At 42.4% G+C, this 27,871-nt stretch overlaps 1 protein-coding gene across 1 annotated transcript; it reads left to right on the plus strand.

Moving 5' to 3' along the window:
- Nucleotides 1-281: 281 nt before the first annotated feature.
- Nucleotides 282-27,871, plus strand: SLC15A1 (solute carrier family 15 member 1). The gene is made up of 23 exons (XM_074149649.1): nt 282-285; nt 3,843-3,865; nt 6,934-7,018; nt 7,113-7,254; nt 10,446-10,565; nt 10,743-10,842; nt 11,076-11,166; nt 13,073-13,156; nt 14,122-14,204; nt 15,347-15,433; nt 16,986-17,075; nt 18,359-18,403; nt 18,502-18,534; nt 18,658-18,746; nt 19,953-20,034; nt 21,531-21,656; nt 22,972-23,121; nt 23,551-23,600; nt 24,211-24,318; nt 24,430-24,526; nt 25,289-25,435; nt 26,266-26,373; nt 27,683-27,871. Exons 1-23 carry the CDS (start codon nt 282-284, stop codon nt 27,869-27,871), a joined length of 2,133 nt encoding a protein of 710 aa, XP_074005750.1.

The raw sequence follows: 27,871 nt of genomic DNA on the forward strand, positions 1-27,871 counted from the left end.
CCCTCCCCGCTGCCTTGCGCTAACGCAGCACGGCTGGGAACCGGCGGGTCAAGGGCGGGTGAGCCCGGCGATAAACTCACCCCTTCGGCGATAAGCTCCCCGCCCCCCTTCACCGCCGGCACCCCGTTCCCCTCCCCGCCACCTGCGCTGCCCCGGCCGGCAGCACCGCCCCGCAGCAGCCGGGGCCGGGCGGGGCCCCCCCCCCGAGCCCTCCTTAAAGCCCGGCCGCCCCCGGTATCCTCCCTCCCTCCCTCTCTCCCTGCTGGGACAACGCCGGCAGCATGGGTAGGTGCTGCGGGGGGGCAGTGTATCCGGGGGTGGGTCCTCGGTGGTGGTGGGGTGGGATGGGATGGTATGCGGGGAACCCCCCCACACCCGAAATCCGGCCCGGGGGGGTTTGGGGCTGCTGGAAGGATGCTGGGCACCGGGATTGGGGGGGGGGGCCTCAAGCCATCCTCCCTCTGACCTGGGTGTCTGGGTGAGCAGTCCACGGTGAGCTGACAGCACGGCTGAGGGGTCCTGGGACCCCAGGGCTGGCTCTGCTGCTCAGGGAAGGTCTGAGGACACCTTTGTGCTCCTCTGGGCCATCCGCAACTACTGCTTTTCACCAGTCTTCTTCCTCTGGGGCAGCTCTTCCTCTGGCAATCCTATATCTAAGCTTGTATGAGCCTCCATTGAAACCCTAGTAAAAGCCAAGTGATGTTAAATTAGTCTTTGAGCTGAACCCCTAGCTGGTAAGGTTTATCTTAAACTTTTAAGGTGCTTGGAGTTTAAATCATAGTACAAGTTAAATGCGGTGTCTTGGAGTTTAAATCATAGTACAAGTTAAATGCGGTGTTTCTCATAGTTCTTAAATAATGCTTTTTCACAAGACAGTTTACCTAGAGTTGACCTCCTCAATGTTTTTTGAATACACAGAAACACAGCTGGAAGATTCAGATAAGAGCAGAGCCTATTTAGCTTGTTAATCTTGAAGACTTTGTTCCTGTCTAAATTGGAACGCAGAGTAGTAAAGGCACACACGGTGCTTTTCTGTGGTGCAGCTCTCCATCACCCTTTGCTGGACCCTTGGTCCCGCAGTGTGTGAGCATGTATGCCCCTCCTCGCAAGTGGTTCCTGAGCTGGGGAAACCTGGTCTCATGTAGGAGAGGAATCTGAGGTGCCCCAAAAATGAGAAAGTACTACTGCATCTTCAGCAGGCAAATCTGCGCTATGGGGACAGGCAACTGTTGTGGTGAGCAGGCAGAGCTGCTGCCCGGAGGGGCATCAGGGTCTATCTTGCTGGTTTGGGCAGCCAGGGAAGGCAGTGACAGGGAAGAGAGAGAAACCTAATGTAGCTGGGTCTGCTCATGTAACATCAGGTTTGCTGCATTATAGGTTTGCTTTGATGGTTTCAGTATCTTTCTGGAAGAGTGAGGTGTGAAGCGGGGACTCTCGGAGTCACTTGTCCTGGTGGCAGCAGAGTCCTCATGTAGGTGCTGGGAGGCTGCTCCAAGGAGCAGAGGCAACAGGCTTGGCTGTGCCACGAGTCAAGTGGCAGCAGAGCAGGCTTGCTCTGGTGCCAGGAACATCCTAGGTGACGGTATGGTGGGGCACAGATTTAGCCCCACCACAGACATGAAGTATTTCAACCAGGTGAAGCTGCTGTGATGGCTGCGTGGAGCAAAGCAATGCACTCTCATCTTGTGATAAAGACCACGAGCCGCAAAAGTTGCAACATCCCACAGCATCTCTGTGACAGCAGGGAACCGTGCTGGTGGGAGATGCTAGGGAAGGGGTCAGGTCCATAAGGCTGCCCCCCACCTTGCCTGCAAGTGTAGGAAGGAGAGAATGACCCTCAAGCCAAGAACTGAGTGCTTTCTGTCTTTATATTGTTTAAAAATATTAAATATCTTAAGGGAATACATGTATTGAGGCATAACTTAATACAATCTTAAGGCATAACTGTTTAGAGCTTTATTTTGAAAAACGTGAAGCTCTCCAGCATTTTGAGATGAGAATGAGCAGTTCTGCAGGTCATTCCTTGTGGGGACATAATGAGAGGTACAGAGGATTGCCCAAAGGAGGGACTGCTCTGATGTGCCACTAGCAAACCCCAGATTTATCACTGAAATTGATGCAAAATGCTGGGTGCTCTGTGCTTTTGTAGGTCTAACCCTGAAGCTACCTGACAGTGGAGTCCCTCAGGCAGTTTAGGTGCCTATGTTGAAATGTTGGCTTTAACGCTATCAGGAGTTTCCCAACTGTTGCTGTGAAAGGAGAATAGAGGAGTAAAGTCTCTTAAACACTGAAGTCGGTCAACGTTCCCTGGAAAAATACCTCCGCAGTGTCCTCTGTGTAGGATTTCTTGCAGAGGTGATACTTTATCCTCTGGAAAGAAAAAAAAAAAAAAAAAAAAAAAAAAACAACAACCCAACCAACTACAACTTCTGTGATATTTTTTTCCCCAAGGCTTAGCTAACAGACAGGAGTGAGCTGCTCAAACTGATGTTCCCTGTATGTGTTGTGAAAAACTGGCCGTATGATGCATGTGTGCTGGAAAGGCCAACAAGAGGAAATAATTAAGGAGCTGTTATGAAGATAGCCTCTATCCCTAATGCCTTGGTATCCTTCAGTATATCTGCTCACATGAGTTGTGTAAGGGACATCATTACCAACAACTAATGACTCAGGTATTCACGTGTGCCCTGACACTGGTGTGTTAGCGCTTTCTCCATGTCACTTGTTTTCTAGGAAAATACATTCTTGAAATACCCACATAATACTACTTCTGCCTCTGTCGTGAACGTAGCTGTCCACAGCAGTGAAGGAAAGAATCAGATTAACTTGTTTTAGTAATTTTTGAAAGTGACTTTATTTAGTTTTCTGTTGAACGCTATAGTGTTGGTGTCAGCTGTTTTAGTCTGTTGTGAACTATGGACTAAATAATGATTTTGGCAAACGTATTTTTCTTATAGAGATCTGTTATGGGCACACTTCATTTGCAAGCATGGATTTCAAAGTTCACATCTTGTACTTTGTCTTATCTTAACGATAACGAACTCGCTCCTGTTTTTTTATAGGAAATGCTGACATCCACTATGTGGGCGGGGGGGCCTTTATCTGACACGGTGCAAGCTCAGCCTTCGAGCCACTCCCCGGACCCGAGCAAGCCCTGCAGGACAGTGCTTGGAGGGTTGCCAGGGGTGGAGAACCTGCTGTGAGCAGCTGGATGTGATTTCAGGGCTGCAAGCAGCTGTCTGCTCTTGCTGACCTCAGTGGGACCCCTCCTGTGCTTCCAGGGCTTCCTAGGATAAACTCCAGGTTATGGGAATGCCTGCTAGTGTGAATCGTGCTGTTGAGCCATTTATTCAGCCTTTCTTAAATCTGAGCCGTGGGAAGCTTGTCCCTTTTCAGGACTATGCATCCACCAAGGCAGGGAATCTAGATTGTATTCCTTACTCTTGACTTGCCTTTAAGGTAATGTCCCTGAGAGTGAACTGAAACAGGATTCATCTTCTGTGGGTGGTAGGGTGGTCCACCACCACTTTGAATGATGTGTGGTGAGCAGTCACAGTAGGATGAGATGCTTTGTCTCGTCAGTCCTTTTTCATTTTTCAGGCTCGCACATACTCACAGGGCAAAACAAAAGCCTATCAAGCGAAGTCTTTCCTTATAACCTTCTTGCACCCCGAAAAGTCCCCCCCTTTAACAAACTGAAAAATTACTCATCCTGAACAATACTGTGTTTGTGTTTCATTATTTGTTTCAAGCTGAACTTTTCCCATGTCTTCCAGTGGCTTTAAAGGAATCTTACTTAGTCGTTTCTGTTAACTTGTGGTTTTTTTTTTTTCCTTCCACAGCTGCAAAGAGTAAGGGCAAGTCGGTAAGTATTGTTTTTTCTTATAAAAAGCTGCTATACTGACTCTCTTTGGGTTATGTTGTTTGGGTAACTCTAGCAATGCACAGAAACAATCATCCTATAAACATAGTTTATAAAATAATGAGTTATTGGCCAACACACCCAAAGCAGCCTGGTAGTTTAGTAAATCCCAGCTGAGTATTAGTGTGCTCAGCACCCTGATAAAACACCTGAAGAGCCTTTGCTGATTGGGCAGATTTTGGTTGGGAGAAGAAGGGTGCCTGGAGCCCGTCCTTTGTGTGGCTGAGTTGTCATCATCTGCCAGCTCTCCCATAGGACCCTTTTACCTTTTGGTGTCAGAGTTCTTCCCCTTGAATCTTTGAACTGTTAATGACACCTGTCTCAGCAACCCTATCTCTGTCTTTGCTTTTCTTATCTCGCAAGGTTTTTACTCTGCAGACTTTCCCCGCAGCTTTCTCGCAGCTTAGTGGCTTCCTTAGCAGCCAAAGTCAAAACTGTGCAGCAGGGTGGTGTCAGACCTGTGCCTGTCATCCCCAGGGCAGGGGAAGGCTACAGAGTGCACTATAAAACCTATCCTTTAGGTTACCTCTTCAGTGGTGGATTCAGCACTTTCTGGCCAAGAGGGATCAGAACAGAACATTTATTTTGGTAAATGTATATGTAGGCACATGTATAATGCACCAGGGGTTTAAAAGGACAGTATAGTGCAAATCAAGAAAAGTCTATAGGTCATATATTATCAAGGTATAACTACATATTCTCTTCTTGCTTGTATCATCTTGGAAAAATAGAAGAGCTGCTACCCTGGGAAAGACCCTGTGGCTTTCTCTTGCATGCTCCTGTTTGTGCTCATGGTTATGACATCCAAATCTCTGCCAGCTTGGGGGCAGCCAGTAAAAACCCACCACCCATGGGTGCTGTGCCGGTGTATGAACGCAGGACGTGTCTGCCAGGGACATAAGTGCTAGTGGCTTAAAACAGAAACCCAACTTTGGAGGAAGTTTGTTACCTCCTCAGATCAGCACATAACACTGCTTACACGATAAGCTGTTGGGCGGTGTGAGGGTGTAAGGCTGGGGAGGTTTGAGAATTCCAAGAAGGACAAAAACGGTTTTAGTGAGGTTTTGTGAATTTCTGGTGGGGGTGGGTCCTGCTGGGACTGCCCTGTCCCTTTTTCTTTCTCTGTAGGCAGGCCAGACACAGGGGGAATGCTGTCTCCCTGCTTCAGATGGGGACATCCTCTCCTCCCCAGCTAGGTTATAACCAGTTACACTGGCAGGAAGCAGTGGCACAGTGTGGGTTGCTGTTTTAGGGCCTGACCCAACAACTGCTGAAATTGGAACTCTTTGACTACATCTATGGCTGCTGAGCTAAACCCTCACGGTGTGGTTCCCCACTCCTCAGGAGCACGAATATTTGTGCGGCTTAGTGGTGGTGCACGGACAGGGCTGGGTGGCATTCTTCTGTATGAACTCCAGTCCACCAAAAGCTGTGTCCTAGTTGGGGCTAGTCATCTAGAGCTCCTGCTGCCTTCAGCCAAGAGAAGTAGGCACCTTCAAGTGAATTTCATCTAATTTTGGGATATATATGGGTGGTCTTCCTTTGGAGGCACTTTTTTCTGTGATAAATCAAGAGTGACAAGTTTCTACTTAAGCCTCTAATTTCTGTTGCTCTGAAGCTAGATGAGTGCCACCTGGCACTCACCTCAGCTGAAGTCAGATTCTTTCAGCAAAGCTTGCTCCATGGGTAAGATGTGCACTATATACTTGGTTCAGCCAATAAAAAAAAATCAATGCTGTTCAGGCTGCCTGGACATCCTCATGCCTGAGTCAGGCTAAGTCAGCAATACTCTCGCCACTCATTTTCATTTTTCTTGTAGTATTCACAAAAAGCTTTCTGTAGCACATATATCTCAAGAAGTGGTGTGTTGTTCATTAAGGCTCTGGCCAGAGGCTTTGCTGGAGAGTGACATGGATGCTCTGATTTACCCATGTCAGGCAGGATTTTCCCACATCAGTTTCTTTCCTTTTGATCTAGAGAGTTAACTTATTTCTGTTTTACATGGAATATGGATTGGTTTGATTCCTAAACCGTCACATGAATACAAACAATGCCAGATTTTTTTCTTTCTACAGTTTCATAACTGTTTTACCTCTGGGATGTTCTGAGGCTTACTAAAAACCTGATTTTTGCAACTTGCGGAATTAAACTCATAAAAAAGTTAAAATATGGAGGATTACGTTCAACTTGCCTTCATAGTAATATTAATAGAGATGATATCATGTGTTCATCCACTAAGAAATGTAGGCAATCAGAAGTTCAACTTCGAGTTCTACTATCATGCCAGATTTATACCCAATGTGTGCTTTTTCTTTGTCGCAATGGCAACAGTCACATCACAAATGGTGTGATGGTGACTGTGGAGATGCCTATCATAGCAGGTGAAGGCTCAGTAAATCTGGCAGTTAATGCCATGCTATTTTAGGTTAGGAATAAAGTCAGCAAGTCTGAAGAAATGACGGATTCTTCATCAAGCAGAGTATTTGTAAGGATAGGGAGGTTTCCTGAGATATTTGTTTGAATAAAATATTTAAATGTTTATTTGTCTCAACTGGAGGTATTTAAAAATAGCCCCAGGTTTCTAACTTTCCTGTGGGGGTTTAGAATGGTGGGGTTTTTGTTGGGTTTGGCTTTTGGTTGTTTTCAAAAACATTGGCTTTTTTCCACATTTTTGGATACCAGACAAGATTGCCCTAAGGGTTAGATGCTGAAGACTTCAAATGTGCATAATGCAACAGTTGAAAGTCAAATGTAACATTGCTAAAGGTTTCCTGCAAAGGGAAGAGGAGAAGTCTTTAAAGCTCTGGGGGCCAAGAGGGGAAAGTGAGAACTGACTCTTTTTTTCGGGTAAACCAGTGTTGCTTCACAGAAGCCCATGCAACCTCCTAACCCCTGGGTGCCTACCCACTTCCACCGAGTTTGCATGGAGTTTGCTCAAGCCGCGGGTCACAGTGGGCAATGTTAGTCCATAGCATAGCTCTGAGCTCAAACTCTTTGTCTCTTGCCTCCAGCCAAGCTGCTTTGGCTACCCCTTGAGCATCTTCTTCATCATCATCAATGAGTTCTGCGAGCGGTTCTCCTACTATGGCATGCGAGGTACGTCCCATGTCCTGTGTGTCCTCTTGCCTACCGTTACTCACCCAGCCCTGACTTTGGCTTGTAACCTGTTGTTTTGCTCTTCTTCCTACAGCGGTGCTCGTTTTGTATTTCAAATACTTCCTGCAATGGGATGACAACTTGTCTACTGCCATCTATCACACGTTTGTTGCTCTGTGCTACTTGACACCCATCCTTGGAGCCCTGATTGCGGACTCTTGGCTGGGAAAGTTCAAGTGAGTGCTTCCTCAGAAAACAACCAAAAATCATGAAAGCTCAGCTGAGCTCGGTGGTACTGAGACTATCTCCTAAAGCAGCAGCTCAGAATAACAGCTTCAGAGCTGGTCTTGGCTACTCCAGTACTGTGTTTGTTTGGTTTAGTGGGGGTTTTTTTGTTGTTTTTTTTTTTTTCCTCCCCAAAGCTTGAGGTTTTAATTGATTTAGCTCAGACCTGAAACTCCGCTAGACTTAACAGATCTTACAGTTCTGCTAACCATTTAAGGGTGGTAGCTTGCTTTTCAGGCATGATACGTTTTTGTCCAGATGAGAAAAAACATGCAAGCTAAACTAAGGAAAAGGATTCACCAAGCTGTACAAATACATACTGGAGATTATAATTACATTGGATTGAATCTTTACCTATTGCAGGTGGCAAATGAAATTGTGAAATACTATGTTATCTGGTATTAACTGGGACTCTTGAGTATTCTGTAATTTCAGCATTAACTTGACAGCTCAGTGGGAGGTTTTGCTGAGTTGCAACTATTTCTTTAAATGATGAATTCTGGGCTGTTGCCTGTGTGCTAGTTCCTCAGAAAATTACCGCTGAGTGAAGTGTTTTGAAATATAACCAAATTATTTCCAACAGCCTGATCTTGCTCTCCTTTATTGAGGTTGTGACTCTAATAGTGTTTACTTTGCCAGAAAAAAGCACCATAAAGATTTTATGGAGGGATATAAGTCAGGAATGTTAGCTGACTTGTCAAAGGTCTCCCAGAGATTAGAGATGAAGCTGGCTTTGCAGTCGTTTGGCTGAAGGCTGCACCATCTTCTTCCACTGGGTTGATAGCCTCTGGGAGACCAGGGCTGCGACTGCTGCCAAGTGTGCTCTGTGGAGCCAGCCCCAACAGTGTAAGCTCATTGCAAATAGCTTGGTGTCTTGCAGATAGCAGCCTCAATATGTGTGCACTCACTTTTTTAGATGGTATGACATTTTAAATTTTTTTTTTTTTAAATCTATTTTGGCTTTTACTTGTCTTATCAAATGAAGCTTTGCAGACCTTGCATCCCTTCTCCTCTGGTACTTGTGTATACCAGCGCTACAGCTGCAAGCCCCTGACCACCAGGCCCTTAACAAGAGCTCAGTAGGATGGCTTAGGGCTTAAAACTGGAATGAGGTGGGGGCTGATCTCTTCTCCCAGGTAACAGGCAATAGGACAAGAGGAAATGGTCTCAAGCTGTGCCAGCAGAGGTTTAGGATGGATATTAGGAAAAATTTCTTCACTGAAAGGGTTATCAAACATTGGAACAGGCTGCCCAGTGAAGTGGTGGAATTGCCATCCCTGGAGGTACTTAAAAGACAGGTAGATGTGGTGCTATGACACATGATTTAGTGGTGGATTTGACAGTGTGAAGTTGATGGTTGGACTCAAAGATCTGAAAGGTCCCTTCCGACCTAGACAATTCTATGATTCTATGCCCTAAAATACAGCAAGGTGCCATGAGGAAGGCTTAAACGATAATTTGTTTTTTAAAAAAAAAAATCCCGTGATGACAAGAGAAAGAGGTGGTTACCCAAGCACAGTTAAGCACTCTTATAGGAGAGACTCAGACCTTACAGTCCATGTACTCTGTGCAGTCTACCAAGGAGCATGCTGATACCTGCTCACACTGTTAGATGTGAAGTTCTTGGGGGAAACAGTATAAAAACTGTAATTATTTTTTAATTGGTTACCATCTATGCAGTGCCAATTATGTAAGTGTTGTCTTCACAGCACGTTTATGAACCTCACAAATTAAAAACTGAAGTTTCTCTCCTGGTCAACTCAGATTTAACTTAAATTGGAAACTTCCTCCCAAGTTGTTAAGCAACTGAAGTAACTGTGCTATTTAAAAACAAAAAAGTTCTAATTTATCTGCTAAATACCACTATATAACAGACTCACAAACTTGTAAATCTCTTTATCTCTTCCTCCCCTCTCTTTGGAGGGGGGGGCGGGGAAAGGGCCGTCTGTAATTCTGATTGGCCAATCTGGCCTAAACCATGACACCTGCTTTGTATAGATTTTTATCCTCCTACAGGGAAGAGCATTTTTAAATCAGAGAAACCTTCTTCTGAAGGGAGAAGAACTTGGTCAATGGTGTGAGTGATGCTTCCTCTGTCCCTCTTGTATCAGGGTGTTCCAAGCTTGCTGGGAAGATCTCTTGCCTTTGTCAAGTAGATTTGGATTGTCCGAGGTCCTTGAGCCTTGCCCTTCATTGTCATGGACTGCACTGGGCTTGGGATTGCTTCTCCTGCAAACTTGAGTTTTAAATAATTTCACATCACTACATCCTATTTTTCCAGCTTGTTCTCCAAACTGGAGACCTGGCTTTGTGCCTATTAAATGGAGCCCCATCCAAGAAAGCGGATGAATGTAGATTAAACTATAGGCACACCCTTAAGCTCCAACAAAGTTAAAATAGTGTATGTTTTTTACATACAAGAAAGAGGCATGAAACCTAAAGGCATGAGGGTGGGGGCTGGTGATTCTGTGGTATTACCCTCCCAGGCACCTTTTGGCAGAGGAAAACCAGGCTGAAAACCTGGGGTCTGAACTCTTCAGTGCTGCTCTCACTCTACTCTGAGTTTAAAACTGTTGGTACACTTCCAACTGAGAGAGTAGGGCAATAGAGTTGTTGTTCACAACAGTATTGTGTGGGAGTTTCCATATTTAAAGTAGGTTTTTAATATTTTTTTTTTTTTACTCCTCACAGCTAAAATATAAAAGAACATAGAGATTGTTTAAACGATATTAAAATCAGTGTAAATTGTGTACTTCAGCGTTACAGAGTAGTCCATTTGAACTTCACCTTACATGAAATATGATAACAGCTGGTTATTAAAAAGGCAACCACTGAAGATATTTAAATATCTCCTGTGACCTGGTGATACCTACAGAATCCATTTGTCATCTTGCCTCACCTTATTAAATAAGGCTAGCTAAAATAATAATAAAAAATAAACAGAATAGAAATATTGTGATAGAGGTATGTTGACAGATCTTTACAGTAGCTTGTGGTGAGTCCGTAACTTGTATATGTTAATTATGTTTCTTTACGAAGCATCTTTGAAATAAGCAAAAGTCTGCATTACCTGTGTGTGTATGTATATGTGTGTGTAATTGCGTTAACATATCTAAAAATGTATCTCCTCTCTTTATAACAGGACCATTGTCTCCCTGTCCATTGTCTATACGATTGGGCAGGCAATCATGTCTGTGAGCTCCATAAATGACCTGACGGATCAAAACCGAGATGGCTCTCCTGACAATATACCAGTGCACATGTGAGTTGCCTTCTACACAGGTTTTTTCCTGGATGATGAAGGGTGGGACAACTTACGCCTTAACTTTATGCTACTTGAATTTCAACTGTGTTGCGATCAATCTCTTGAGTATGCTTTAAGTAAGAAAGCAAAGTGATTTTTTTTTTTTCCCTTTTTCTCTTTTCTACTTTGTTCCAGTGCTCTGTCCATGATTGGCTTGATCCTCATTGCACTTGGTACTGGTGGGATCAAACCTTGTGTGTCAGCGTTTGGTGGAGATCAGTTTGAAGAGGATCAGGTAAAAATGGCTTTCAGATTTTCAGTTGTACAGATACTTTTACTAATGTTTGACTATTGTAACACTAATAACATGCATGTTTAGACATGTGCGTTAGCGTAGTGTTTCCTGAGAAGCTGGAGAAGCAGTGAGGTAACAACTTGCCTTGAAGTGTGCAAACGGAGCTGCTGATCTAGGCTGATCAACGTGGTTCTGGCTAAGCCCTTCTAAACATCTTTTTGTTTTTACTGTAGGATAAACAAAGATCTAGATTCTTCTCTATCTTTTATTTGTCCATTAATGCTGGAAGTCTCCTATCTACTATAATCACCCCGATTCTCAGAGGTAAGGTCACACATTTGTTTATAAAATAGTTAAACATCAGCAAAAGATGAGTGTTGGGTCGCATTCCAGTTAGGTTTAAATGAATGGTCTGTTCTTTGACACCTTGTGGAGTTCTTTTGCAAATAGCCTTCAAGTTTTCACGTGTGTCATCCAACTTCTCACAGGTGAGATACTGTCAAAAACAAGCCAGTTTGAGATCTGAATTGCCTTTAGGATTGGAAGTACTAGATCTGAAGAGACGTGCTGAAGCCATCAGCTTGTATGCCTAACGTGTGCTTTAATTCCATGGAGGTACAAATGTGGCACCTCTTCCAGTGCCTTTAAAACCATCACACAGTAAAGAGTTGTACTGTTTTCTCGGAAGAGGGGAGAGAGCCCTCTACTCTGGAAGCAGAGACTATTCTGAAGTGTGCCCCTGCAAAGTACAGAAGCATCTGTGCTCATGGAACACGTTTATCCATATGACAAATTAAATCTTGTTTTTCATATTGTTAAAGGAAGAAGTTATTTTTTTCTTCTGCTTATAACGAATACTGTGATGCTAAACAAAAACCAAATAATTCACTGATCCATATGTGTATGGATTTTCATGGCAATCTTACACAGATGGTGCTGTATGGATGTGCTTGGCAGGAGTTTGAGAAGGCTGTTTTTCTCGAAAGAAAGAAATCAGCATGTGAGTTCTGAAATAACCCTAAAGCACTGGGCTGAAATTCTGGCCTTTGGATTTCTTGACTGGAACAGACTGTGTAGAAGTGTTTTAGATGTTTGCTTAATGCAAATTCTATCCTTTCCCAAAATGTAAGAGGTATGCACAAGGCACAACTTGCAATTTACTTCCATGCTGATATAGGGTGAAAACTGCATCGGAAAAAGAGACAAATTCAGCTGAGCAAAGTGATATCATTATGTCCTGTAAAGGTTTAACCAAAAGGCTAATACAACTAAATCAAGACATTAATTAGCTGCAAGCTATTTCTTTTTCCAAATCAAATTCTCTAGTCTTCCTGTTAGAAGAAGTATGGTGAAAAAGGTAATAATTTTGTTTAGTCTTTTACTTTTCCCTGTTAGTAGCTATGTCCACACTCTGAGCATCATTTCAGGATGTATGCATGAAGTTTATAAAGTCAAATCACTGACTACTGTGGGGGAAATTGGTGTGTGTGTGTGTATGGGGGCGTTGAGAATTTTTTTTCAACAACCTACACTGATGTTACTTACATCCTTTTTTATGGCCTTGTCCCAAAACTTCTTGTAATCTAGTTCCTTTCTCACCAAGAACATGCATTTGACCCTTCTAATAGGATTCTTCACTTCTCAGTGTAAAACTCAGGGAGGCTCAGGGGGATCTCATCAATGTACATGAATACCTGAGGGGAGGGTGCAAAGAGAACACAGCCTGGCTTTTCTCAGTGGTGGTCAATGACAGGACCAGAGGCAACGGACACACACTGAAACATGGGACTTTCCCTCTGAACATCAGGAAACGCTTTTTCACAGTGACGGTGATCAAGCACTGGCACAGGTTGCCCAGGGAAGTTGTGGAGCCTCCATCCTTGAAGATACTCAAAAACTGTCTGGATATGGTCCTGGGCAACCAGTTCCAGGTGGCTCTGCTTGAGCAGGGGTGTTGGACCAAATGACCCCAGAGGTCCCTTCCAACCTGAACCATTTTGTTATATTTTTTGATTTGGTTTTTTTTTTTTTTTTGTGATACATAAGTCCCCTTTTTAATAATGAAAAATAAGTTGGATATTGATTATCCAATAACCTTAGCAGACATTTTATTTTAGGTTTTTTTGGGGTTTTTTTTATTCCCTGAGTTCACATAAGAGAAATAGAAACCCTATGTAAAATACTGGGAGTACTAACCAGGACTTTTATCTAATGTTACTTTGTACTTCAGCTCAAGAGTGTGGCATTCATAGCAAACAGCGATGTTACCCACTAGCTTTTGGAGTTCCTGCTGCCCTCATGGCTATCTCTTTGGGTAAGTGCAACTGTTTCCATCTTGCTGCTTCAGTTACAGACATGATTAGATGATAACAACCTCAGAAGAATGAGAAAGTGGTAGAAATCCCCTGGGTATCAAGCTCTACCAATACCTGATAGTGTCTGCAATTTTTGACTTAAACTTTTTTCTTGGAGTGGGGTGGGGGAGATTAACCTGAAGCACTCACTTTTATGGAAGAGACTGATGGGTCTGGGGAGAGGCCCAAATACGTATTGAATTCTGTACGTCATGTAATTTACTGTCTGTATTTCTTGGACTACTGGGGTGTATATATAAGATCTTTTGAATGTAGTGTGAGAACTCTTGAGAAAAAAGTAGGTTTTGGAAACTATCTATAGTCCAGGATAGCCAGTCCTTCATGGTGCTGACAGGGCACCCACCCAGGGTGGGTCTCTGGCTCCTAGTAACCCCATCTTGCCCATGCACCCAAGCCAGGGTGGATGGGGGCTGTGGGGGTTTGCCTGTGTCCTGCCCCGCATGTGGGAGGGTGAGGCCAGGGAACATGCCTGGGTGTGGGAGCTGAGGATACCTCATTCCGTTCTGCAGTTCAGGGAGAGCCTCATGTGTCCCTGAGGGATGTGAGCTGCAGCATCCCAGACTCCTGAAAAGGAGCCCATAAAGCAGTCTTAATCTGGCACAGCAAGGACAGACCCAAGGTCCTAAATAGCCCTGGTTTTCAACTAAGCTAAGGTCCCACTGAGGACCTACCCCAAGGGTTTCCAGATTTAGTCCTTTGCCTTTAATACTAGCGGATTGCTTCTATTTATTTGATTTATTTTACTGTATGATGACATGCTGACAGGCAATTTTGTTGCTCTCTAAAGAGAGGCTTATTCCTACCCTGATCTAATTCCTATACTGTTACAGTTTCCATACCACGTTATTTACCATTATTTTCAATTAATCCCGAGTTGCTTCTGGTTTTTGTTTGTGTATTGTAGTTGTATTCATAATGGGAAGCGGAATGTACAAGAAAGTTAAACCTCAAGGAAATATAATGATTCAAGTTTCCAAATGCATTGGAGTAAGTATTATTTGTATTCCCCAAAACCCTGGCAGCCATTTGTAAAACTGTTCAGTAAACTTGCCTACATCAGAAATGTCTCATGATAAAGAGGAAAGCTTCTGAAGTTCTTTACTTTTTTCCTTACAGAAGGCTTCTTACTGACACCTCCAGATTTATACTGCCTTTTTATTTATCTATGTCTTGGTTTACATGTTAATTTATACACAAAGAAAACAAAGCGAGATGTCAGTGATGTCTAAAACTAATCTCAACTGCTGGGAATCATTCCTTCCTGGTTTGTGCACCTTTATGCAGCCCTGTAGTAAGAGGCAAACATGCCTTGACCCAAGTCAAGAGCAGAGCCACTAGTGTATCTTATCAGCAATAATTTATTGCTTATTAAAAGAATGTTATTTACAATGCAGAGGTATATTGAACCTCACAGTATTAGGGAGGTCGGGGTGGTTGCATGTCAGCGCAAGCCTGCAAGGAAGGGGAGTTAAATCTGCATGGCCCAACTTTGCAGTGCCTCAACTTTGAGATCAGGAGATCTTTTTTCATGTACGGACTGCTTAATCCTCCATGCAGATCTGCCAGCTTGTTATAGCCCAGACCATTGCTTGTCTTGTGAGCACTATCAAAACCAAATCTCTATAGGTGACTTCAGCCATCTCTTGGAGTGCTGCCTCTAAGGCCTGGCTCAGCCATGCATGTTATTCCACACAGAAAGTCTTAGGAGTTCTTCAGGACTATATATTTTTGTATATTCAGTGTCAAGGTATGAGGAATATCTGCAAGGTGCAACTTCTCATAGTGAAACGTACTCTTAATAGCCATTCAGTTCTGAAAACCTGTGCATATAACATTCTTCTATTTATTGTTGTACATAAGTCTGAATTAAGCAGGTCTTCAAGTTCCTACAGCAACCCACATTGAAAGAGACTACTCCGAGCTGTTTGGTTCACTTAATCCCAGGTGCACACTCCACTGGATATACAGTGTGAGGCCTTAAGTGCAATATCCCCTTAGATGCTTAGAGCATTTAACAGAAGTCACCCCTAGCGCCTTCTAAAGCAGAAGCATCTTCTTTAATGAAAAAACAGCTTGTAGCATTTATAAATATTTGTAATGCCATTAAATAAAGTTCTGTCTCTCCTCAGTTTGCCATCAAAAACCGCTTTCGGCATCGCAGCAAGGAGTTCCCCAAGAGAGAGCACTGGCTAGACTGGGCGAGTGAGAAGTATGACGTGAGTACTGTGTGAGAACTGTGCCCTGACATCCCCTGACCCTCAGCTTCTCTTCTGTCTGCTCTGATCCATTGCCTCAAGCGCTGGGTGAATAGTTTTGGGGCTCTCAATCATTTAGAAGCTAATGGTCTGGCCAAACCTCAGTGCTTCCCTGGGGCAGGTTATGACCCTAACTCCTCTGCGATAAAACAGAGCTGTGTATGAGTTGATGCTCTGTGAGATCATAGGCTGCCCAAGAAAATTTGAGGGAAACAAAGAAAAGGCTAGTTCCCTTGTTGAACAAATACAAGCACCTGTTAGTTTTTTTAATTAGTAAAACAGCAAGTGTTATCCCTGTCAACTCTTTTTTCCTCTCAGTAAACCAGCTTCAGAATCATCTTCAAACAAAAAATATGCTGGTTTAATGACTGTAGAAGGGAAATATGGGCATGGTGTTGACTATCATGGTTAATGCCCAGGGCCATAACACTTGTTTCGGGATCAAACTGCAGAATTACACCTAGGAATTTCAGCTTAAGTGAATAAACACAGCATCACTCCAGCGTCAGTACAAGCTCCTTCCCGTGACCCTGGAAGTCTTGTGTCCCATAGTCCCCAGCCATGTCCCTTGCCTCCTATCTACCCTGCCCTGTTGTCAATGGCAGCACAAACCTTAGCCTGTCCCCTTTATTTTCCTTTTGCCTATATGCATTTTTCATGTGTGAAGTGCATTCCTCACTCACCTGTCATTCAAACACCTCCTTTCTAGAAACATAAAGCAGCACTGAGTGCTAAATCTCAGGCTGCCATCGGTATACATGCCAAGAGACGCAGGTTTCTCTGATATCAATGTCACCTTTAACCAACAGCGCTTCCCACACCCATAGGCAGACCTTGTGCTTTTAACAGAAATCAGCAGAAATACCCACAACTTTCAAAGTTCAGGACATGGGTAAACATGAGATTCATAGAGTTGTTTTGATTGGAGGAGACCTTTAAGATCATCAAGTCCAACCATTAAGCTAGCACTGCCAAGCTACCATTAAATCATGTCCCATAGCACCACATCTACACATATTTTAAATACCTCCAGGGATGGTACCTCAACCACTTCCCCGGGCAGCCTGTTCCAATGCTTGATAATCCTTTCAGTGAAGAAATTTTTTCTAATACCCAGTGTAAACCTCCACTGATGCAACTTGAGGCCACTTCCTCTTGTTCTACTACTTCTTACTTTGGAGAAGAGACCAACTCCCAACCTCCCTACAACCTCCTTTCAGGTAGTTGTAGAGAGTGATAAGGTCTCCCCTCACCTCCTTTTCTCCAGGCTGAACAACCCCAGCTCCCTCAGCCTCTCCTCATAAGACTTGTTCTCCAGACCCCTCACCAGCTTCGCTGCCCTTCTCTGGACCCACTCCAGCACCTCAACGTCTGTCTTGTAGTGTGGGAACACGATGTGTCTTTATGTCTTTACCTGTTGTTGTGCTGCAAATAGCAGCCTGCAACTGTGTCTCTTCTTTTTTTTTTTTTTTTTTTTGACTAATTCCTGTTGTGTAATTCCCATTTGCTGCAGAAACGACTGATTGCTCAGACTAAGATGGTGTTGAAGGTGCTTTTCCTTTACATTCCTCTCCCCATGTTCTGGGCGCTTTTTGACCAGCAGGTAAAGTAGAAATTGTTTGGCTTAGCATGACATGGCACAGCCCTAATTGCTATGTACTCTGAGGTCACCAGACATAAAAGATGCCAATATGAGGGTGGAAACGAATTCTTTGCAAATTTTCTTAACATGCTTCTAATGCAAAGGGGTAGTTATTGAGTCATGTTAGTACAGGATGTTCTGCAGCCAGGGGAAACTCAGTTTATCTGGACATGCTCAGGACTGATGTGGTGACTGAGGCCACTCCAAATCTTGTATCAGCCAGGACTCAGAGGGTGAAACAGTAACTTCAAGCTTTCTTAGTTCTTGCTGCTCTTCCATTCAGTTGGGAGATGCAGTGTAGAGTCCTAGCATAAATTTTCTGGAGAATTACAGGTGAAACAAGCTGGGTGACAGCTTGTTTAATCACTGAAACTTGTTATAAATATCTCGCATCTTCAAGCAGAAGTATAAGCCTATAATTCCCATTCACTTGGTGGACTGAGTGCTCAGGACTCATGAAAGCAGGCTTTCAGAGTTGAGTGTTGAAGTATGAATTTAGGAGGGTATCTGAGAGAACCAGGGGCTGAAAGCTTTATCCAAGGCAGAGTGTAGGAAGTTTGGTCCCGATTGCCTGGATCGTGCTGCTTTAGTCTAGTGCTGGCGAGCCATAACTATCAGTGTGACCTGCTACGAATAGGCAACCTCTCTGTGAAATTCAGTTATTAGTCATGTAATGAGTACTCAGTTCTATCACATCTCACGGTGGTACGTTGTGGGTGGTTAAAGGCTCTTGCTCCAGACGTGGCGATGCATGTTCCTTGTCTCCCCCTGGGCTCGGGCTGCAAGTCAGCCCCTCTTGCCCCAGCTCCAGGCAGGTTTTATGGGCTAAGGGCTCAAGGCAGTTTGGGCTGTGGGAAGGAGGCATGGACACATCAGTGGTGTGGGGTGCTTGGGTGCAGGCAGGTGGCACAAAGGTGCTCGAGTGGCTTCCGTGCAAAGCCCCAGGTGGTGCTCTGCCCAGGACGTTCGTGCCGTCTCTACAGCTAATCTCCACGTCTAAATTGTCTTCCGCTCTGTTTCGTGGAACTAGTAAATAAAGTGAAATGGGCCGTGAGGATTATTTTGTTCAAACGTTTACATTACAGAGCAACAATACTCCCATAGCAAGCCAGTTTAATTTTTTATTATATTGTATGTCTTTTCCCAACACTTGACATTATAAAAACAATTCAAGAGGAACTTTGGAATACTGATTAAACTTTAAAGCATTTTCTAAGTAGTTAACTTTCTCTTCTTCTGTCAAGGGCTCAAGATGGACACTGCAAGCCACAACAATGGATGGGAACTTTGTAGGTTACTTTTTATTGCTTTTTTTCTTAACTAACACTTAACTTCTACTTTTATTTGTTGTCATAATGTTAAAACCTCTTTATCTTTTCTTCACTAGGGAGCTATTCAGATTCAGCCAGATCAAATGCAGGTAATCTTATGTCTGAAAATTCTAAGTGTTTCCCAAAGATTACATACGTATTTTTAACGCCCTTCATTTAAAAACAGGCTTTGAAAAATACTCAGTTTTTTCCTTTATGTTCATCTTCAACAGACTGTGAACCCAATCCTGATTATTATAATGGTCCCAGTTGTAGATGCCGTGATTTATCCTTTAATCAAGAAATGCAAGATTAACTTTACGTAAGTCAATGTACTTACCTGTCTTCAACAGAAGCTCATTTTAGCGGTTTCTTTAAACTGCTCTTTCAGTCCTAATGTAACAAGAGCAGGCATTCAGTTAAGGAGAAAATAGTAGTGTAGTTAAAATGGGGTTAATATTTTTAACAAATAAAAATAAAAGAAGGGACTCTGAAAGAGGTATTTACAGGTACCACAAGACTAGAGGAAGATAGTCTAATAGTAGAGTAACAATATCTTCCAGTTAAAGGAAAATCTTTTGACTGGGGGAGAGATGTTGTTTACTGTTTTCCACTTCCCCATTGTCTACCCCCTCTTCCTCCTGAAGTATTTATAAGAAGTAGAAATACAACACCCATTCTTCGCATGTGTCATGTTTTGGGCTTAAAATTACCTGAAACAAGACATGTTTCCTCTTCAGTCCCAGTGGGGAGACTGGCTTCCTGGATGCTTCTAAGTGTACTTTCAGAGGGCACTGCACGTTATCTTTATTGTTAGTAATGAAGTGGTTAGCACTTTCAAGTTGGAGGAGCAGAAGAGAATATAGTTCTTAACACAATTCTTATAGGGCTAAGATGCAATACTTTTTTTTTCCACCTAGTTATGAATTATATTTTTTTGGAGGGGTGGTATCCTGTACTGGAAACACTGTCATTTTTGGACACTCCCCATTTGACAAATGATGCCATAAAAACCAAAAATACCTACCTTAAACTTATCCTTACAACTGACCTGAATGTCAGTAGACATCTCCTAATTCAACATATTTCCCTGACTTTTTCTGTTCAATATTATTTTGATTTAAACATAGCAATATGTTATAGCAAGTTGTTACTCTTTTTAAAAGGCATAACTTCTTTTCTTTTTGTTGTTTCAAACCTAACAATCGTACTGGATTGGGATTCTTTCCCTTCTTGTAGATTAGACTTTTTCAGAAACCTGATTTAGTCAATGTTTGAGCCCAGCAGAAGCAGAGTAACAGGTTATTAAGGTGGTGTAGGAAAGAGATTTCCCAATAGTGTAACTATGAGTTGAGAGGTACCTAGCCTCACAGAACACTTTCTGTAGCAACATCAGCTCTTCAAATGGAGATAACCTGCTAGTTGCAGCCACTTGAGTTTCCCACCATGGAAAGAAAACCACTAACAGCTGAAGCTTCAAATCAGTATTTGTCTTATAACTCATGTATGTGTTTTGCTGCTGCACTAGGCCCCTGAGGAAGATCACCGTTGGTATGTTCCTTGCATCATTGGCTTTTGTTGCTGCTGCCCTTGTGCAGGTCCAAATAGACGTAAGTTCAGCCGCATGCCAGTGTTTACTAGTAATATTTAGTTTTTAATCCAGAACAGAGTGTGTTTAAGGTGAAAGTGAGCCAAGGTTCCTAAACTCAGAACAAAGCATATGAGCACAGGAGTAGAGGGAGGGAAAATATTATGCTAATCACACTACTGCAATATGTTTTAATAAAATTAACTAGCCATGAATACCATCCCCCTCCCCCCCAAAAAAAAGTCTCTCTGCCATTAGCATAAATCACACATTAAAGCCAACCTCAGGTCTTTAAACTGAGACTAAAAGCTGAAAAACCAGAGATTTGTTTGGCCTACCAGGGGGCTGCTATGTATCTTTGATCTCTTCTGGTATTTCGACTGGAGGTGAAGTGTGCCAGTCTGGGAAACATCATCACAGCATAGGCAAAGATGACGCCTGTTTAAGGCAGGATTCCTCACACCTAATTTTCTTTGCCCCAAAGGGGAGGTGTCATGCCTGAACCAGATGAAGTCTTCCCCTGTAGCTGTAGCATCAGTGACACCTCTGGGAGGTGAGCTGTTGCATCCCAAGATCTGAATAGCTATCCAGAGATGCCTGCCTACCTTCATGCACTATCAAGGCAAGATGGTCAACTCTTAAACTAACTCTTAACTCGTTTTAGTTAAAAATGAGAAATTCTCTCATTAATGCCTGGGTCCAGCAGCAAAACAGGCTTTATATTAATCTCTGGTTCTTGAAGTTGGAAGTAAAGGGTCTGGCCTTCAGTTGGTATAGACACATCCAGGCTGTCTTCCTGAATGTCTTGTTCAGAAGGCCAGAGCTGTGCACGTACACACACGCTGGCACTGGGCAGAATCTTCATCAAAGCTGGTAACTTCCCAGACTGTTGCACAAGAATCTCCTGCAGAAAGGTACTTATGGACCTGTTTTTGTTGTGTGCTGTACCTGAAGAGATTGAAGCAGACAAAAGTACGGGAAAAAAGGAAAGGTTGAGGCAAAACTGAAATAGCCCTTGACGCTCTGCAAGAGCAGAAGCTATTTACTGTTAGATCTGGGGGGAAGTGGAGTCTCCAGAAGTTCAGTTTCTCTGGGATCTCACACTGGGCAGTGCCCATACATGCTTCTGTCCAGTTCAGCAGCACCAGCGCTGGGGGAGAATGAGTCAAAACATGGTACAAAGACCCAGGCAGCCATAGGATGCAGGAAAAGCCCATTCCTTGAGCTGCAGAGTGGCCTTGGTAGTGGCAGCATGCTGCAGGATGTGGCCAAAGAGGAACCACATCTGGCCATGGAGGCATTGTTGTGGATGAGAGGACTCTCTCCTGAGGCAGCAGTAAGGCAGCTTGTGGGACTAGTAACAAACCTCATTACTGAAGTTGCATGCCTCTGACAATCATAGGTTATCAGGCAAATGTTAATCGTCATAATGAGATTTTTAAGATCACAGTAATCGTAGTACTTTTTTCCATGTGACTTAGAATAGGGCACTGATTTTATTTTTTTTCTGTCCTACAGAAAACTCTTCCAGTTTTCCCTGCAGCTGGGCAATCCCAAATCAAAATAATAAACCTAGGTACTGATGATGTAACAGTTAAGTTTGAACCACAACTTAAGGAGGTGAATGTAATGCCAAAGGATTGGGTAAGTAACAAGACATGGAGAATAACAAGTTTAAACAAAAAAAAATATCTAATGGAGTAAGTCAAAGTGGTTCTCAACTAATAGTTCAAAATTGATTCTTTTCTAGTTCTTTTTTTTCTATTCATTCTAAAGATTTCTTTTTTTGTATCGTGGAATCAATTCTTACTGATAACACAGTGAATGGAGAAATGGTAACTATTTCAATATTCTAAGTAATACTCGTTTGTCCTGGCAAGAGGGTTTTTCAAGAAACTTCATAGTGATTTTGTATTAATTCAAAAATTTTAGTTTTGCTAAAAGGTGCCATTTCTTAACAGCAAGAACACCCTTTCCTTCAATAAAAGCCTATTCAGCTCTAGTAAGTCACTGCTCTTACTGTGAGTGATCACTTACTTGAACAGGGAGCTTTTTCTGTGGCTACATCACATATGTTAAGCTTCAAATTTTGTTGTCAAAGAACACTTTCAGGTTCTATTATAGCACAACCTTGATAGCCCTATTGACAGCAAAATGTGGCAGAGCTGATGGGCTCTTTTAATAATGGATGTTTGGAAGTGTGTTCTCTGATAGCCTGAAGTCCTGTTTCCATTTAAGGGGAGAAACCCTATTCTACTCTCTTCCAGATTTCCCTCACATGGAAACTGAGCTGTGAGGAGAAGATAAGGGCACTCAAATCTTATGTTGATGTGGAATTGATATAGCCATGGTGCATACCTGAAAATGAAGGCTGTAAAATGCTCCACTCCTTACCATAGACATTTTATAATCCAGATGGTTTGGATTGTAAAATGCTTTTTATAATACTATAAAACAAAAGGGTTATTTTAGTACTACACTAATATGTTTATTAATGTTTTAAGTATTTTATGCTGATGAAATGTATTCTGAATATTTAAAATATGTCCCGGTAATAGTCACTCCTGTTAAGCTGAAACCATAAAAATGCAGCTTGCATTTGCACTCTCAGGAGGTGCTGCTATTTGGAAAATGATGCATCTTAACTTAGCTAGTGCTGCCTCTGTAGCTAAACAGAATTTTACTTGGTGGTGGTAAGCCTGATTTATCTGGAGCAAGAAATACACAGGAAAATGTAACAGCTATTCCATAATGTTTGTGGGAAGCTCATGTTACTTTGAAGCTTGTGTAACAACAGAAATTAGTGCTTGATGTAGAAAACCTAACAAAAATGATCTCTGGCACTTCAGAAGTAACACATGTGTAAACCTCTGACCCCCTGGAGTTTATAACACTCCCCCAAAGGTGTAGATAAATATGGAGATGCATGGAAATTCATAGCAATTTTTTGTCTTTGTAGACGAGCTACATGACATTTGAGACTTCTCAGTTGCAATCATTAAGCATAACTTCTGGAAATAAAAGTAAAATTGAAAATATCAAGTGGGAAGAGGGAAAACGTCACACTCTTGAAGTTAAAAATGACCTGGATGCCATTGTTGTTAAGTTGGTAAGTCTGTTCAATTCTTAAGATAGATAGCTTCTAAGACATTAATGTATATGTGGAGTGTGTGAAGCTGAGAGGACAAGCTCTGGTGAGCTTTTACCTTTGTCTTGTTTTCTGTCTCTCCTCTTCTTTGCTGTATCAGTGAGACTGGTGATTTGTAGAGAGCAGGGCAGGATGTAGTTTTAAAAAAAAAAAAAAGTAAAAAAGTTTACTAACTTAGTATTTAACTTGACGATTACCCTCTCACCAAGACTTCAATGTGTGGTCATACAGCATTTTCTAGTAGACACGTATCCTAGAAGGATCCTAAAAGGAGAAAGGTCTGGCGTCTTGCTCTGAAGCCCCTGTTAATTCTTACTGCTATGTAATAGTGCACACTTAAGCTGTTCACTGATACTAACGAATTATCTTGATAATGGTCTCTTCCACCAGCTGTTTGACAATGTCACGTCAAAACCAGAAGAAGGAAAGAATCTCATCAGGTAGAGTTTGTTTCATTCCTAAGTTTTGGCAGTAGTGTGGCTGTCATTTCAATCTGCCTCTTGGGTGGACTCTTCTTGCTTAGCATGTACTGTAGGAAATCTCTGCTTGCTGAACACCTCACTCAATGTTTAGGGGGCGTAGGAACTTCTGGGGCATAATTCAACTAAGCTACCTTGCATATCTACTTTAGGTATAATTTAACTAAAATTGGAAGTGCATATTTCGCTCCATTGTGTAGACTTCTTTTGTAGACAACCAGCACAGATTGCATGTCTATTACCTCCTTTTTAATCTTGGGTAAGAAGTCTCCTACAACTTCTGGTTTTCTTCTACATCTTTTGTTTGCAGATGTATTTGTTACTGGCTGTGGCTGTTACTGGCTTGCTTTCGACATTCTCCTAAGCAGGCAGTGGGCTGGTGTAGATTTAGACTGCTCTTTGCATTAACCACACTTTAAGAGATTTAGAGTTCTTTCAAAAATGTTAACTGAGAAAAATGAAAGGGGAAGGCTTAGTTTGTTGTGCTGCCAGCATATAGTTGAAAGTAAAATGCATGTTTTTTGAGTTATGCATATTTTGTTTAGTATTTCTTTCTTCTTGCGTTTTAAAGGTTCATAAACAATTTGCCCGATCCTGTCAACATCACTATGGGTGAAACTTCTTTTGGTAATCTGCCGTCTCTTTCTGGCAGTAATTATGAATTCTTTCCAGGAGGAAGGTAAGTATTTTTCCTTTATCTAAATCTAACCACTTAAAGGCATACTTGTCATATATATAACACACACAATTGTCTATACCTATGGTCTGAACTGTGTTTTCTCTCTTGCAGAAAAGATGAGATTACTGTTATTAGAAACTCAACTAATTTTTCAGTCAATTCAAAAGCACTTGGATTTGGTAGTGCCTATACAATTGTAATTGATGAGGTGAGTTGCCAGTGCTGTTGAATAGACAAGACAGAATTACTTTTCATGTTGATATTTTCTTTAATTAAAAATATACTTGTAGAATTATTCCTCTTGCCCTTAGTTGTACATAGGATAGAATTCTTTATATGCTAAAAAGAACATAAAACCATTCCTAACTATAAAAATAATTATGGGTATGATGAATTATTTAATAGTCATAGAATGGTTTGAGTTGGAAGGGACCCTTAAGGTCACTGAGTTCCAACCCCCCTGCCATGGGCAGGGACACCTCCCACTAGATCAGGTTGCTCAACGCCCCATCCAGCCTGGCTTTGAACACTTCCAGGGATGGGGCATCCACAGCTTCTCTGGGCAACCTGTTCCAGTGCTTCACCACCCTCACAGTAAAGAATTTCTTCCTAAGATCTAATCTAAATCTCCCATCTTTCAATTTGAAACTGTTACCCCTTGTCCTGTTGCTACACTCCTTGATAAAGAGTCCCTTCCATATCTACTGGAGGCCCAGGCATGCAAGAATTAATGTTCACCAATGATGGACTAAAATCTTTAGCCCAATTAGAGGCTAAGGATCTGCATGAAGTCTGCTGTAAAGCAACTGCTCCTTTATAACTAGATAGGCAGTGCTTCATATACAATACTACTTACTTACCCAGAACTTTGCGTGTATGCATGATTACAGAGCTGATGCAGAACTGCTTAGAGTGCTTTTAGCGTACAGGCTCTTTATCACTGTTCCTGATGTGCTATTTTAACTTCCAGTGTTCTGGAAACACTTGTAATGCAAAATATTCTGAAGATATCCCACCCAACACAATCCACATGGCCTGGCAGATCCCTCAGTATTTTATTCTTACGTGTGCAGAAGTAGTCTTCTCTGTCACTGGGCTGGAGTTTTCGTACTCACAGGTAGGTTTGGCCCTTCAGAGCTTTTTAAGAGCCCTGATGGGAGTCCTTACCCTGGTACAAATGAAGATCCATTATTTATTATTTTTAAGTGGTGGTTCTGTATTGCTGCTTTGTTTGAACAACAATGTCCTTCAGAGCCTTCTAGTAGGACTATAGGCTGGTGCAAGTTGGCCTTGTTTCACTAGCATTTGGTGTTTTCCATGAAGCTATGCTGAATTATATCATTTGAAGACCCAATCACTAGTCCTCAGATTTCCTTCTCACATTTCCTTCCTTTACACTGAAAAGAGGCGGTATGTACTGCTGCTGTAAATTAAACTAGTGAGCCCTCAAATATAAAATGAACAAGTACCGACAGTTATATCCACACTAGTTTCCTCTATACAGTCTTTAGCAACAGTTTAATTGTGCATTCTTAATTACTTTGTCTTCCAATTCCGGTTTGTGTTAATAGCTTTGTGTATTTCTTCCCTTAATTCTGAGTCTATAAACTGCAGTGATGGGTATATTGGAAGACGTGACTTGCTAGACTATGCTGCACTCAGTCTCTTCATTTAATCTGTACCGTTGTGACTGAGTCAGATGTGAAACGTGCCTGTTAGTTACTCAGTGTGTACTCGTTATAGTCAGTACTAATAATCTCTTGTTCCTCAAAGCCTTCCCCAGGCCTGTCTAGCAACTTCTAATTATTAAAAAAAAAAAAAGAAAAACAAACCAAGAAACCCCACCCCAAAGAACCAGTGTTTGTTACAACGTAAAAAATGCAGTAAACTTCAGAAAATAAGCAATAGCAGTTTTTGACTAAAACTTGAGTGCCTTTACTTCTACAGGCCCCATCCAATATGAAGGCAGTGCTGCAGGCAGGATGGCTGCTAACGGTGGCTGTTGGTAACATCATTGTCCTTATCGTGGCTGGAGCATCCAAACTCAGTGAGCAGGTAAGCACACAAGCAATTGGCGTGCTTTTCTATTATGCTGTGAGAAAGCAGCTCTAGTACAGGGAGGGAGTCGTAGCTGGTAATCCCCAACCACAACTTTTGAACATCAGCATTATGGTGGACTTGCATTTATAATCGGAATGTAGGTGGTTAGTCTTAGCTACAAGATGTGCATCAGTCAGCTGTAGAACTAGTGCTTGACTGAATCTCATTACGCTATAAAAGTAGCAGAATTATGAATCTTTATAAGCTATCTGGATTAAAACTTGTGTTGAAGGCTGTGACAACAGGGTGGTAACTTGTCTTCTGGAGCCACTTCTAAAGTTTCTGTTGGTTTTTTTCCTCAGCACTTCCTCGATGTGTGTACACATGTACATACACAAATTCAACAACTCTCACAAATACTACTTCAGCAAAGGCTTCTACCTCTTATCTGTTGTTTGCCATTCCAAACTCTTGCTCTGTCAGGCTCCTCCTCTTGCCAGCAGCAGTTTCTAGCAATAAGTTGCTTCTCACGGTGTGGAAGTGCTGTGAACTTCTGGGCTGAAATTCTAGACTAATGGGATTAAAACCTACCAAAATTCTGTTCATTGCGAATGAACCTTCACCTGCATACCTCAGCCTTGCCATGTCCTGTCTTCTAGCTCCATTGGTTTCCAACCTCACTCCCTGGGCCATGAAAGCTGTGGCTGTCCTGGTGAGGAGCACTTGGACAAGACTTTCTCAGACTACTTGTGGCAGTCCCTAATGAAGCAAAAAGGATATCTGAGAGAGGGGAGAGCCTGTCTTTGAAACGAGTCTGGCAGTCCTGGTTTCAGCTAAATTAACCAGAAAGAGCATGAATCAGAGCTGTTGAGGCTTTTCAGGTGGAGACAGCACTTTGAAACCAAAGTTCCTGGTCTTGCTCTCTGCCCAGATCTGTGGTCAGTAGAAACTTTTCTGCTGACCTAAGTGCAAGCAGGATCACTGCTAGCCTGGTTGAAAATGACATTACCTGGCCAAAAGGAGGGGCTGAGTTTCTTTTTCAGGCTATTGCTTCATTCCCATGTGTCCAGAAAGATGATATTGTAGAACTTTCCAGCATTCACAGAACTTCTGTCTCTTCATTGAAGACAGAGCTACTGAAAGGGCCTCGATTCTGAGTTGCTTTAAATATGTATTATATACGCCCTTTAAGTCATATGGTACCTGTTATGTGTGTTCAGTTTCACATTCTGAATTAACTTCATTCCTTGCAGACTTTAAAAAGGTGTAATTCTTTTGAGGAATGAATATTGATGGATACATTTTTTTTCTTCTTTTTTTACAGTGGGCAGAGTATGTACTGTTTGCTGCCTTGCTGTTGGCAGTTTGCATCATATTTGCTGTCATGGCTTATTTTTATACCTATGTTGATCCAAGTGAGGTTGAAGCCCAACTTGATGAGGAAGAAAAGAACCAAGTCAAAAAAGATCCAGACATCTCTGAAAACCAAGCTGAAGCTGACTCTCAGATGTAA

Source organism: Numenius arquata, chromosome 1 (genome assembly GCF_964106895.1).
Source record: "Numenius arquata chromosome 1, bNumArq3.hap1.1, whole genome shotgun sequence".
NCBI lineage: Eukaryota > Metazoa > Chordata > Aves > Charadriiformes > Scolopacidae > Numenius > Numenius arquata.